The sequence below is a fragment of the Aethalodelphis obliquidens genome, unplaced genomic scaffold, assembly GCF_003676395.1.
Source record: "Aethalodelphis obliquidens isolate GAN/ISIS:26980383/991018 unplaced genomic scaffold, ASM367639v1 scaffold1, whole genome shotgun sequence".
Lineage (NCBI taxonomy): Eukaryota > Metazoa > Chordata > Mammalia > Artiodactyla > Delphinidae > Aethalodelphis > Aethalodelphis obliquidens.
Genome location: NW_020837945.1, coordinates 108205274 through 108218335, shown reverse-complemented (window position 1 = coordinate 108218335; position 13062 = coordinate 108205274). Strand labels below are relative to the sequence as shown.

Below are 13062 nucleotides of genomic sequence, written 5' to 3'. Positions count from 1 at the left end.
AATATGTAACTTTAAAGAAAGGAAAGGATGGATAGGGAATAAATATTCTTTTTAGTGCCTTACTGTATATATTTCATTTTATTAAATACTCATTTTTATTGTATATATTACATTATCTTTGTGTAAACAGATTGTCATGTAATGTTGCCATCAGATGAGAAAGCCAAGAGATACTTTAATAACATTGCCACACAATTCTTAGTGTTAGTAATTGGGTTTATATGTTCTTTCTACTATACCATGATGTATTCCACAGGGTTAAAACTCAGTTCTCTGAAATCCTTATCCCCTGACTTGTCTGAATGGTTGAACCATTTCTTTGCACAGTGCTGTATGTATTTAATTCATGACCAAATGAAAATATTCAGTTTTTAAATAGTCATTTGCTGTCATAAAATAAAATTAATTAGAGGTGGTATTTGTTAAAGTTAGGACTGTGAGTCTTAACCTGTTTTTGTTATGAGTTCTTGAGCTTGGCAAATCTTATACCTCAGTTTCTAGGTCTCTACAATAGTCATTGGGTGATGAGTTGAGGGAATGGTCTAATTAAATGAAAAAGCATAGTAATAGTTAACATTTCTTGAGTACTAGTATGTGCTAGGCATTCTGCTAAATACAGTATTTTACACATGTTGTCTTATTTGATCCTCACAATAGAAACTATTATGATCCTGTTGTCCAGCTGAGAGAATTTTGGGACAGAGGCTAGTTTGCCAAAAGTTATGCAGGTTGGGTTTGGAACCAGGATTCTAGCCCCAATAAGCTCTTCTCAGAGTTAGTTACTCTTAACTACTGTATTACCTCCATAAACAGTGTTGCAAAGGTATAGCCCATATGGAGATTAGCAATTGTTTATATGATGAACTTCAACTGTAGTAATTTGAGACGTTCAGTCCCTAACGTGTGTTGGCAAAGGATTGTGTATGAAAGTAATTTTAAATAGATTGGCATGTATATTGTGAATTAAAAATATTTATTGGAGAATTTTGAGATTCTTAATACAGGGACTATTAAAATAAGAGGTGTATATCATGGATGTGAACAGAACTGAAGCATTCTAAAAATGATGAGTTGGATGGGAAACTAATAGCTGCATTTCATATTAAACACTTTAAAAAACCTAAATTGTATATGTCAGTTATATTTCAATAAAACTGGTTAAAAATACAATGGCAGGGGTGTTTTATATTTTGGGACTAGTGACCTTTTTTTATTTAAAATTTTATATTAAACATAACATTTATATTAAATACCATTGTTACTCTTCTGTTTAGGTCCAGGCCTGGCAATCAGAGTAATATGTGCTGAGGAACCTTATATCTGTAAGGATTTTCCTGAAACCAACAATATTTTGAAAATAGTAGCTGATTTTTCTGCAAGCGTTAAAAAGGTAATAATTTGTGTTGAATTTGTTTATTATAGGAGCTTTAAGCAGACATAGCTAATTGGTGCAAGGAATTGAATGGATTCTTGCTGTACTCCAGTCTTTATAATAAAATTGATTAGGGTTTCATTATTTGAAACTTCAGGGTAATTTAACCTTTGGAAATGACTATGAAGAAAGTATTCTACAGACACTCTTAAATGCAGACTTCTCTTTTCAGCCATTCCATATATTTTAACAGATTGGATACCTTGAATCCCTGAAAATACTAGATACAAAGTATTTTAAAATACCCTTTCATATTTATTGCAAGAAGGCAAGGGAGATCATTTTAGTTCTAAATTGAGGATGATGGAAATGTCTCCAGTTCTTCTGTATATTTGGTGCCTAAATTTATAATCTGTGTTAAAGTGGGCTTTGGTTGGTAGTGCTTCCAGTTGTCAGACAAAAAGCAATGTAAATTCTCTTTGGAGTCTCTTCAACCAGGCCTCAAAGAATTCCCATAAATAAAGAGTTTCAACAAATATGAGCTTACAATAAAAAACTATAAAATAGATATAAAAGTAAGGCACCATGAATGAGAGCTAGTGGAAACAACTAGTAGAAGACCCTCAAGCACTTCAGATACTGGAATTGGCATATAGGCAACATTTAAAAGTACTGAGAATTAAAAGAAGCAATTTTTAATAAGAATAAGGTATATAAGAGACTATAAAAAGTGACAGGGGAGCTTTGAAAAAAAATTACGTTCTAGAAATGAAAATAAAATTAAAAAGAGCTAAAGAGAGAATTAGTGAAGATCGATGTTAAATTATCCAGAAATTGGAACAAAGCATCAAAGACAAAATATGGTTCAAAGAGGTTAATGTAGAATGAGAATGTCAACTTTAATGTATATCCAGAAGGAGATACTAGATAAAAGTATTGAAATTCCTCCACACTGGTGAAAGATACCATGCCTCAGATTCAGGAAGCATAATAACATCCCAATCAGGATAAAGGAGAAGAATTTGACACCTAATAGGCATAACTATGGAAGCTACAGGCTACCAAAGACAAAGCAGCTGCAAAGAAAAGATTGATTGCTGCATAAAGGAAAGGCTATTACTGGAAGCAGTAGTTAAAAGCAAGAAGAATTCAAAGTACCAACAGAAAATAATTGTGAACAATAGTGAGTAGATAAACTGTCTCAAAGAACTAGGGCAAAATAAAGACATTTTCACATAAACAGAATTTACTACCAACAGTCTGTTACTTAAGGAACTATAAAGGCAGTGGTTCTCAACCTTGGCTGTGTATTAGATTCAACAGGGGGAGGTTTTGAAGTATTCTATGCTTGGGCCCCTTCTCCCTAGAATTTATTTAATTGATGTGGGATGGGACCTGAACATACTAAGAAATTTGAATGTATAGCTAAGGTTGAGAACCACTGTTTTAAAGAAATGACTTGAGGAGAAGCAAAAGGATACCAGTTAAAAGGTCTGAGATACAGGGACTGGTAAGCAAATAAAATGGTAAATGGATAAAATTAAACAGACATGGACTGTATAAACTGATCTAAATTTTGGTGTTTATTTAAAAAAAATAGTATAACATTATATAGCTAAAATAGCATATAAGCCACAGGGGCATCAATTGGAGTTAAAGCATTCAAAGATCTTTGTATTTTTTGCTAGTTGGGCAGAGGTGATTCTCTTTTGTTAAATATCCCCACTTAAGGGGAAATGATAAAGAATAAAAATAGAGGGTTTAACTTCACAACTAGTAAAGGGGAAATAAATGAGCTGGGAGAAATCATCAGTTCAGAGGAATATAAAAAAGGAGAAAGAAATATAAAAAGTGGGGCAAATAGAAACTACTGAATTAAATGGTAGGATGGAATTCAACCATATTATTAACCCACAATTAAAAGGATTAACATCTTTAGTTAGGACATAATTGTCAAACTAGATTGAGGAATAAAATCTAACTATAGTCTGTTTACCTAGGGATAGGAAGAGGGAAGGTAAAAGAACAGAAAAACATACACCAGGCAAATAAACCAAAAAAAAGGAAGTAGGTAGAGATATATTAATTTCAGACAAAGTTGACTTTATGGCAAAAAGTTTCCTTAGAGATAAGGAGAAGGTTTGACTCACGTGAGGTGTCCCTTGCTGTTGACAGAGGATTAAAGCCTCCATGTATGTAAATCTAATCTGTGTTTCTTGTCCTGATATTTAACTTCTCATAGCCCTGGCGCTCAGAAATGAAATTCTGACACACTGCATAGCACACACAAGTCAGAGAGAAATACCAAATAGAATCTATTGCTATAAACCAGAAAGTGTAGATACATAAGATAGTAAAATGTACCAAAAGAGTGAATGCTGTTATTTCTTGAAACCCTGAGGAGTGTGTCTTTGGTTTTCCTAGCCACATACACTATTACAGAGAGTCAAAGCCTGCACAACAGAAGAGGATCAGGAGAAGCTGATGCAAATTACAAGTCTGCATTCACTGAATGCCTTCCTGCTACCAATTAAAACTGTGGGTGTGCAGGTGAGTTGTGTGACTTCATTGACCTGTGACATAACTTTCTGCTGCTCTTTTTGCTAATATTGAAATAGGAATGTCTTAGGAAAATGAAATACAAAAGTATATACACCAAGTTTAAAAATGTAAAAAGGCAATATTTTATAGAATGTTTATGAAGTGAATAAGGTAATAGGAACTAAATATTCAGGCTGAGATTTTATAGACTTGAAATACCTGTCATCTGTATCAAAAGTAAAAAAAAATTCAAAGAGTGATTTGCTATAGGATTGGCTTGCTTGCTTCTGCCTTGAAGAACAGGTACCGAGAGGTCATGTCCTCATTTATCCTTCTTGATGTGAAATATTCTGTGGCTTTAGAAGTCTCTAACTGCAAGAAGGCCCCCAGATGTACATGTTACACCATTTACGCATTGTTCTCAGCTTGTGTATTCCTTAAACCAGTGTCCTCTGCCTCTTCAACATGTCCCGTCTCTCCCTCTCTCTCTCTTAGCTGTGATAATGTACAACTAACATTTTCAGTATGTTCTGTCTTTCCAATTGTAAAAGCATGTGACTGTAATATAGTTCTCATTTTTGAAATGCTATTCATAGATTATATTAAGTTCTTTATTTATATGATCATCGGGTGAGTTTCTGGGGGAAAAAAAGCTTGGGAATCTAGGGAAGAGGAAGGTTTCTTTTCAGTGATTTAGAATTTGAAGTTAAATGAAAACTAGAAAAGGTGTCAATAATTCAACTCAAAATGGTGCAAGTGCCAGTTAAGTGGGTTAATGTGTTTATAATGTTCTCTTATAGTAGAATTATGCATGGGAAGAAATTAAATACATTTTAGAGATTGTTCATCTAAAACTTAATATATACTCTTTTCCATAAATATGTGAATCTGAGCCATCCTTTTAAATTCCTCTTTCTCCTGAATTCATGTAGCTCTGTTTGTAAATAAGACAATAAAAATTCATCGTTACTTTAAAATTAAACTAAAATATTTTAGTTCATGGAAATGATAGGGCCAGCTATTTCCTCTCTTCTCCCTCTTTTTAAAGGCCCTATGTGAAAGCTACTTATATTGTTTTTAAATCATGTTGAAATAACCATTCCTGGAATTGTAGGAATAATTTTCTTTCAGTGGTGTATGGATTATCTCATTTATCATATACAGATTCATTTTGAAACTCATCGTATGATATTTCAGGCAGATATTACCCTACTATATAAAAATAGAAGAGCAGACAAGTGGGTTTTTTTGTTTTTGTTTTTGTTTTTTCCAGTCCTAAGTAGATCTATTATAGAAAACTTCCAGCTGTGTATGCTAACTCCTGCTAGGCAGGGAATTGAACTAGTTCCCCATTCCCCTTTTTTGATAAGTTCGTAGATAATGCTATGGATAAATAAATAAATATAATTTGTTGGATGAGTGATTTCTTTTTTAAAAAATATGATTAACATATATATACACTATTATATATGAAATAGGTAAACAACTGTATAGTACAGGGAACTATAACCTGTAATGGAAAAGAATCTGAAAAAGTTTTTTTTATATATATATATATATATATATATATATATATATATATATAACTGAATCACTTTGCTGTACACTTGAAACTAACACAACATTGTAATAATTACACTTCAATTTAAAAAAATGAAGCTCATTCAGGCTCCACTATTTTTCCCATCAAAATAGAAGTTTCTTTTGTTGTTGGTTATCTTAACTTTATCCAGTCTGTTAGGCCTTTGAAGCTGAGACTCTTAGAAGTCCAGATAAAAATCATAATTCATGGTTAGTATAGCAATGAAGTTTATTTTCTAAATACCAAAATAAACTGCATTTGTAAAAAAAAAAATGTACAGTACATTTAAAAAGTAATTCTCCCTATTTCTGCTCTCCAGTTAAATGTTCCCTCCAGAACCATTTAGAAAGAAAATGAAAGGGAATTATTGACACCTTTTTCATCACCTTTTTCTTTTAACTGAACATCATGAACTTCTTTTCATGCCATTGCAAGTAGATTCTTATTCTTAACTGCTGCCTTATATTCCATGTATGATTATACCATAATTTATTTAATCATTCCCCTACCAATGGACATTTAAACCATTTTCACTTTGTCACTATTATAGGCATTTCAGCAAGTAGTATCTTATTTTTTCAAGCAGTTATTCATGTATTTCAGTAATATTTTCAGGATTAAAGAGCATGTACATTTTAAACTTTGATAAATACTATTATATTATCATTCAAATAGTCTGAATTCTTAAGTTTACTGTGTATTAGGTAGTTATCTAATGAATCTTACTTTTAAGTTGTTTTCAGTTTAAATTTTTTTTTAAGTAAATGACTTGGATTAAATAGGACAGAGGAAAAGGGAATCAATATTATCAATTTTATTCACTTATTTTAAAATTAACTTTCTTATTATAAAGGAATAAATTATTTTTATATCTGACTTGAGAATCCTTTATCCATCTAAAGGATTTGGCAGATCTTGTCTGCCAAATTAAGTGTGCTGGCTATCTGTAGTTCGGCAGGTATTTGGAATGAAATCCCAGTGGATCTCTGGTGTATGTTGAATAAATTATTGAAATTACCGTGACACTTCTTTTTAATGTCTGAGCTGATTTAGGTAGAATTTAACAGGGGATGTTAGGGACTTCCCTGGTGGTCCAGTGGTAAGGAGTCCGCCTTCCAGTGTAGGGGACACGGGTTCGATCCCTGGTCAGGCAACTAAGATCCCACATGATGCGGGGCAACTAAGCCCACACTGCTGAGCTTGTGCGCCTCAACTAGAGAGCCCGCGTGCCACAAACTACAGAGCCCACGTGCTCTGGAACCCGCACACCACAGCTACAGAGCTCACAGGCCCTGGAGCCTGCGCGCCACAACTAGAGAAGACAAAACCCGCACAGCACAATGAAGAGCCCACGCGCCGCAGTGAAAGATCCCACATGCCTCAACTAAGACCCGATGCAGCCAAAAATAATGAATAAATAAATAATACAAAAAACTGTTAAATAGGGGATTTTAATTTAGGATTTGTTTATATCATTAGCAAACTATCCATATATACTTACAGTCAAGCATATTTTTGTTTAAAAAATTGCTATTAATGGTGTCATCATGCATGAAATATTTTCCAGTCCATCTTTTGAATTCTGTAAAATCATTAAAATTATCAATTGTATTTTTATTTTCAGGGTGACTGTCGTTCTTATAGTTATGTGTGTGGAATCTCCAGTAAGGATGAGCCTGACTGGGAATCTCTTATTTTCCTGGCTAGACTTATACCTCGCATGTGTCACAACATTAACAGGTGTGTTCTGCAGGTGGTGGTGGGGTGAAATGTAATGGAAGGATGTGGTTTTTTTTTTTTTTTTTTTTTTTTTAGGATGTGTTTTTTTTAAGGTCTTCCCATGTTGAAAGAGCAGTGGCTCAAGTGTAGATACAGGTATGTGCTTAGGTCATAATCCAGCAGATATTTAATAATACCTTGTACTTTGTTCCTTCATCACAGTGCAATCATCTGCTTATTAAAATATTTTTTGCTTGAGAAATAGGAAGGTTTTTAATTGTAATATGAAATACTAAAGACAGCTTTAAAAACACGTCTTCCCAATTAGCAATTTACACTACTTGTTTTATGATTAGATGTTTTATTCCAGAAGGATTGAAAGAATTGTACAGGTTATAGAATTACTGTTAGGGACTTAGTCAATTTAATAATAATTCCAGAGTAAATCAAAAGAAAGAGACATATGCCAGATATCGTCAAAGTAACAGCGTTAAGTGTTTAAAAAAATTTGAATTTAGTTTTTCAGATCCAGTTTTCCTTTAATTTACACATTAATTTCTTATGTTGTATATATCAATAACTGATTTATTGATATAATCTTTATGTAATACTGAGCATTGTCTGTTATAATTTCAAAAGTCTTACTCATTTAGTACCAGATTGCTAATTAAATCTTATTTTACACTGTTTCACTCTTTTCTATTTTCTTCATGGGTTTTAGGCAGTTAACAACCAAAAAGAATTTCTTGAGATTTCAGTTTACTCAAATTAGCTACAGAAAGTATAAACCTACTTGTTGGTGTTTACTTAGCAGGGTATGTATATTTCTATACTGGTGTGGCTAGTATTTGTAGGCTGGTATGTCCTTCAAGACAAGAAGTCAAAGGGAAATCACATTTTTACTGATGGGAACATGTCCTTTAAAAGGCTTGCATAGATGAACCAAAGGCCCCCAAATACAGAAGCACCTTTAACACACTGAAAGGGTGAATTATTAATAAATAATGGTAAATTTGTAATTGCCTGTTTTGAATGGAGATAATTGTCTTGGTTAAAATAATGGTTCATAATTCATCTTCTGAAACATGCTAATACCTAAATAAACTTCATAGGTCATACAGAAAATTCCCTTTCACTAAGTTTGGCTCCACGGCTTTTACTACATAATTAATATGTTTTTCATTTCACAACATTCTTGTTTCATCTGTCTCTTTGTCCTTTTCTTTTGCCGAAGAGCACTCACCCTTGTTTAAACTTTATCTCGGTCCTTTTACAGTCTGGTTTCTCTGCCTGTCTTTTCTTTTTTCCCCATTTGTCTCTCCCTCCATTCTTAACCCTTCCTCCCTCCCCAAAAAAGGAAAAAAATAAAGTCTAACAACCAATAAACAAAAAACTAGATTTTAAATATGAACCTAGCAAGCCCTTAAAGGGTGTTGGTGAATTTTTGATTTCTTTGCCAGGGTCTTTTTTTGGGAATTGGAATTTAAAAAAAGAAAGAAAGAAAATAAAAAAAAGCTTTCCATTTTTACCAGTCTTTCCCCCCTAATTTGCATGCTGGAATCTTTAATAGAGAGGGACGGTTCCAGTTTTACTGGAAGGCTGCCTATCCCTGTACATTCTATGATCACTCTTGTTTGAACAAAATAAAAGAAAAAGGAGCAAGTTCATGGCATTCTCTTGCATAGTTGCTTTTTTCCTCTAAGGATTGTTTATGAGCTCTAGGAACTATTTTGTTTAGAAGAAGTGTGGCCTACTTTCTATGCATGGAACAAAACGCTTCTTGTGACAGTATGTTTGGAAGGAGGCAATGAAGTATTTGGTGGTAGTGGTGGTTTTAATCTGATGTTTTTTTCTTCCATATGTTTTATTTTAAGTACCTATTAAGAAAAAAGCATTATTAAACTTCACCATGGTAGTTACAGGGGAGATTTATTTTCTCTGCTAAAGACAGTAGGGCTAAGGAAAAGGGACAGTTGCCTGCTGGCTGGAGTTGGATTGGAAAGAGCCAGGTGGCACTCATCCCTACCCCTTCTCTCTCTTGTTTTCTGGGTGAAGGTTGTAGAACAGATTCCTCAAACCATTGGCAAGATTGCCCTTGAATTGTTGTAATTATTTGATCCTAATTTCCTCAAGCTACCTTCCAAATCCTACTTTTATTAACATCTGCAGCATACTTTCATAAGTTTCAAACAGACATTTACTTGAAGCAGTAGTAAGTCATTCCTTTTCAACCAAGTCTTAACTTTGGTGATATTCTTAACCTTTCTTTGGGATCAGTGTTTTCCAAAATGTAAAAAAAAGAAAAAAAAGGTTGAGTTGGCAGTCAAATAAGTTTGGGAAATTCACTGTAGTCTCATCTTGGAAGCTTCTAGCACATATTATAGTTTCTGAGGTTTTGTTATAAAACCTATTTATTTAATTTGGTGTTTCCCCAGGAATTTCCTAGGGCTACTGTAACAAATTTCCACAAACTGGAAGGCTTAAAACAACAGAAATCTATTATCTCACAGTTCTGGAGGCTATTGAAGGCTATAAGTCTGAAATCAAGGGTGGTGTCAGCAGGGCCATGGCTCTCTCAGAAGGCTCTAGAGGGAGAATCCTTCCTCGTCTCTTCGTAGTTTCTGTTGTTTGCTGGCAGTCGTTGGCTTGTGGCAGTGTAACTCCAATCTTTGTCTCCATCTTTACATGGCTGTCTTTTCTCCATGTGGCTGTGTTTACAGATTTCCTTCTTCTTAGAAGAACACCCACCAATCATTGGATTAATCCCCCCAAACACCATTATGACCTTTGTTTGATTACCTTTACAAGGACCCTATTTTCACCCACAGATTCCAGATGGACATGAAGTTTTGGGGATACACTTCTATCCAGTACATTAAATGGAAAGAGGATTGTGATAATCACTTACATCTTTGCACGTTCTGAGATACTAGTATTCCAGAAAATATACTTTGAGGAAGGTTCATAGAATAGAGACCCTTCTATAATATTATATCCTATCCTACCCATTTGGGAATTTGAAGTGGGTAAGAGAGGGGCCTAAGAACAAATGGAAAGAATGTTATTTTATGTGCTTTGCTTCTCTTACTAAAACGTATTTTCTCTGTAATTTTCACTACCCCCTTCTAGAGTTGTCTATATATTTGGCTCACCAGTTAAAGAACCTCCTACAGATGTTACTCCCACTTTCTTGACAACAGGGGTGCTCAGTACTTTACGCCAAGCTGATTTTGAGGCCCATAACATTCTCAGGGAGTCTGGTAAGCTGCCCATTTTGTTCATCACTGAATGCTCTAACTAGATTTTGGAAGCATGGCATTATTATTTCTAGTAGGAGGACTCAGCTTTTAGTTTTATTATTTAATTCTTTGGGTAGTTCTGTGACATTGCCTTATCTGTATAAAATTTATTCATCTTTGTGGTCATTTGCGGACATGTACAAAGTGGCAAAAAATTTGAGTTGCTCAACTCATATGTTCCCAGCTGAGGTTGAACAAGGCAATTCTCTGCCTTCTTGTTTCAGCTCTTTCTATAAACAAGTGTCCCTTTTGTGGTCTATTTAATGACATGTTTTTTGCATTTTCGTGCTTTTTGTTGGTGATTTCACTGTTTAAAATAGTGCTGAGGTGCTGTCTAGGTTCCTAAGCACAGGAAGGCTGTGATGTAACTTACTGAGAAAATAGGTTTGTTAGATAAGATTCATTCAGGCATGAGTTATAGTGCCATTGGCTGTGAGCTCAACGTTAATGAACCTACAATAAATATTGCATAAGGTGTCTTTAAACAGACACACACATAAGCAAAGATATGTATTAATCAGTTGATGAAAGTGGTCAGGAACCTAACTCTGTATTTCCCCTAGGGTTAGAGGTTCAGTATTTTCTTATTCAGTGTCTGCAGTATAGAAGATAACTACTATGAATAATGAATTGACTTTATATCACATCACTGTAACATATCACTGCAGTCATCAAATTCTGTAATTTGTATTTGTGATTATGTTTACTTACAGTGCTATGAGAGTAGCTAAAAACAGTACATGATGACAGTCCCAAGAAGTGGTGTGTGTATGTGTGCGATTTTAGATCTGTCTGGGGGATTTAATTGAGCAGAGAGTGCTTTTCTATGGTGTGGTGATTGGTTCTACATGTTAACTTCCTTTCTTTAGGGTATGCTGGGAAAATCAGCCAGATGCCAGTGATTTTGACACCTTTACATTTTGATCGGGACCCACTTCAGAAGCAGCCTTCATGCCAGAGATCCGTGGTTATTCGAACCTTTATTACTAGTGATTTCATGACTGGTATACCTGCAACCCCTGGCAATGAGATCCCTGTAGAGGTAACTTATACTTTTTTTTCCTAATGTACATTTTTAATACCTTATACATTTTATAATAATGGTGAATGGAATAGGCTATGGCAATGTTGGTATTCCTGAGGTTGGTTTTCTGTTCATAAAATAGGCTCTTTTTAATCTCCACATAATTGGTTGTTTAATACACTATAGTAGAAAAAGGCCTTAAGTTTATTAAACTCCAGATGTCTGATTACTATGTGGAGAATCACCAACTCTAATCTATCATTTCATCTAATCTTGCCAACCTCTACTTTATAAATAGTATCCTCCAAGTAGAGAAGAAAACACTAAGAGTGAGGAAGAGTTTATTAGACATAAGGGTGAGATTTGATGGCGTTATGGCCAGGCACCCATGAATTTCTTGTTGCTCTGCCTATTAGCAATTGCAGTTTTGATCACCATCTTCCTTTCTTATTATCCCTCCACTAGAGTGTTCCAGAGGAGCTATTTGCATAATGGCAAATGAAAGTCAAAGCGAGACTTCATTAGTTGGACCACTGTTCCAGGACTCTAATACAGGGCTCTGATTATATATAGCTAGATAGCTGGGTTGGGGAATGTGGCTTAGAGTCTGTTTTCCCTTAGGCTCACATTTGCCAAGTCTCTGGCCAGTCAAGTGACAAGGCCTTCCTTGTCTATACATATAGCAATGATTATTATTACCTTGCATTATGTGCCACCTTGGTGGCCTCGACGTTGTAAGCCACAGATAATTTGTGAAGCATTGGCATAAACCCGTAAAATCAGATACTTGGATGCCACAACAATGTCAAATTGCCATAAATGCTTCTAAACACTTGTTATGGACCAGTAACAAACATGACTTGTAGACTGCACTTTGAGTAGTACTGAATTTAAGTCACTTAAATCTATAGAGCATCACTACATAAATTAATCATAAATATATCCCATATACAGAGAGGACAATAGTAAAAATAGATTGTGTTTTAATTTCAAATTACAATTGCAGGACTTCTAAGTCTGTTAGACACACAGTGGACCCTGGCTCTTTATTTATAATCTTTGTTTTATAACAGGTGGTGTTAAAGATGGTCACTGAGATTAAGAAGATTCCTGGTATTTCTCGAATTATGTATGACTTAACATCAAAGCCCCCAGGAACTACTGAGTGGGAGTAATAAACTTCTTGTGCTACTAAAGTTCCGTGTGCAGATTAAATTGATTAGAAACTATTCCCAGTATTGACATGCAGTACTGTCAAAACAGTTACTGGAGCAACTACATCACATCTGAGTTCTCTGCAGCAAAAATCTACGGCTTAAGAGCTGAGTTGGGGATAACTAAAAGGGACTGAAGAGTTTGTATGGGTATAATCAAAGCACCATTGCCTACACTCAGACACTGACACTGCTTTTGCCTTTACCTCTGCCTCACTTGTTCTTTATGTATAAACTCACTGTTGCTATTGATGTCTCTATCATCGAAGATGTATGGGAGTGGGTGAGTTTGGGGGCTGGTAATGGACTTC

General features: G+C 34.6%; 1 protein-coding gene across 3 annotated transcripts in view; it reads left to right on the top strand.

Annotated features, from left to right (window-relative positions):
- GMPS (guanosine monophosphate synthase) overlaps window positions 1-12733 on the top strand; it is a 114644-nt gene extending 101911 nt beyond the window's left edge. For all 3 annotated transcript variants that reach the window (XM_027113539.1, XM_027113548.1, XM_027113556.1), the window contains 6 exons: window positions 1275-1390; window positions 3797-3922; window positions 7120-7235; window positions 10344-10474; window positions 11383-11555; window positions 12611-12733. In XM_027113539.1, coding sequence (XP_026969340.1) covers window positions 1275-1390; window positions 3797-3922; window positions 7120-7235; window positions 10344-10474; window positions 11383-11555; window positions 12611-12712 — 764 coding nt within the window. In that variant the 3' untranslated portion in view covers window positions 12713-12733. The remainder of the gene's footprint in view (window positions 1-1274; window positions 1391-3796; window positions 3923-7119; window positions 7236-10343; window positions 10475-11382; window positions 11556-12610) is intronic.
- The last annotated feature ends 329 nt before the right edge of the window (window positions 12734-13062 follow it).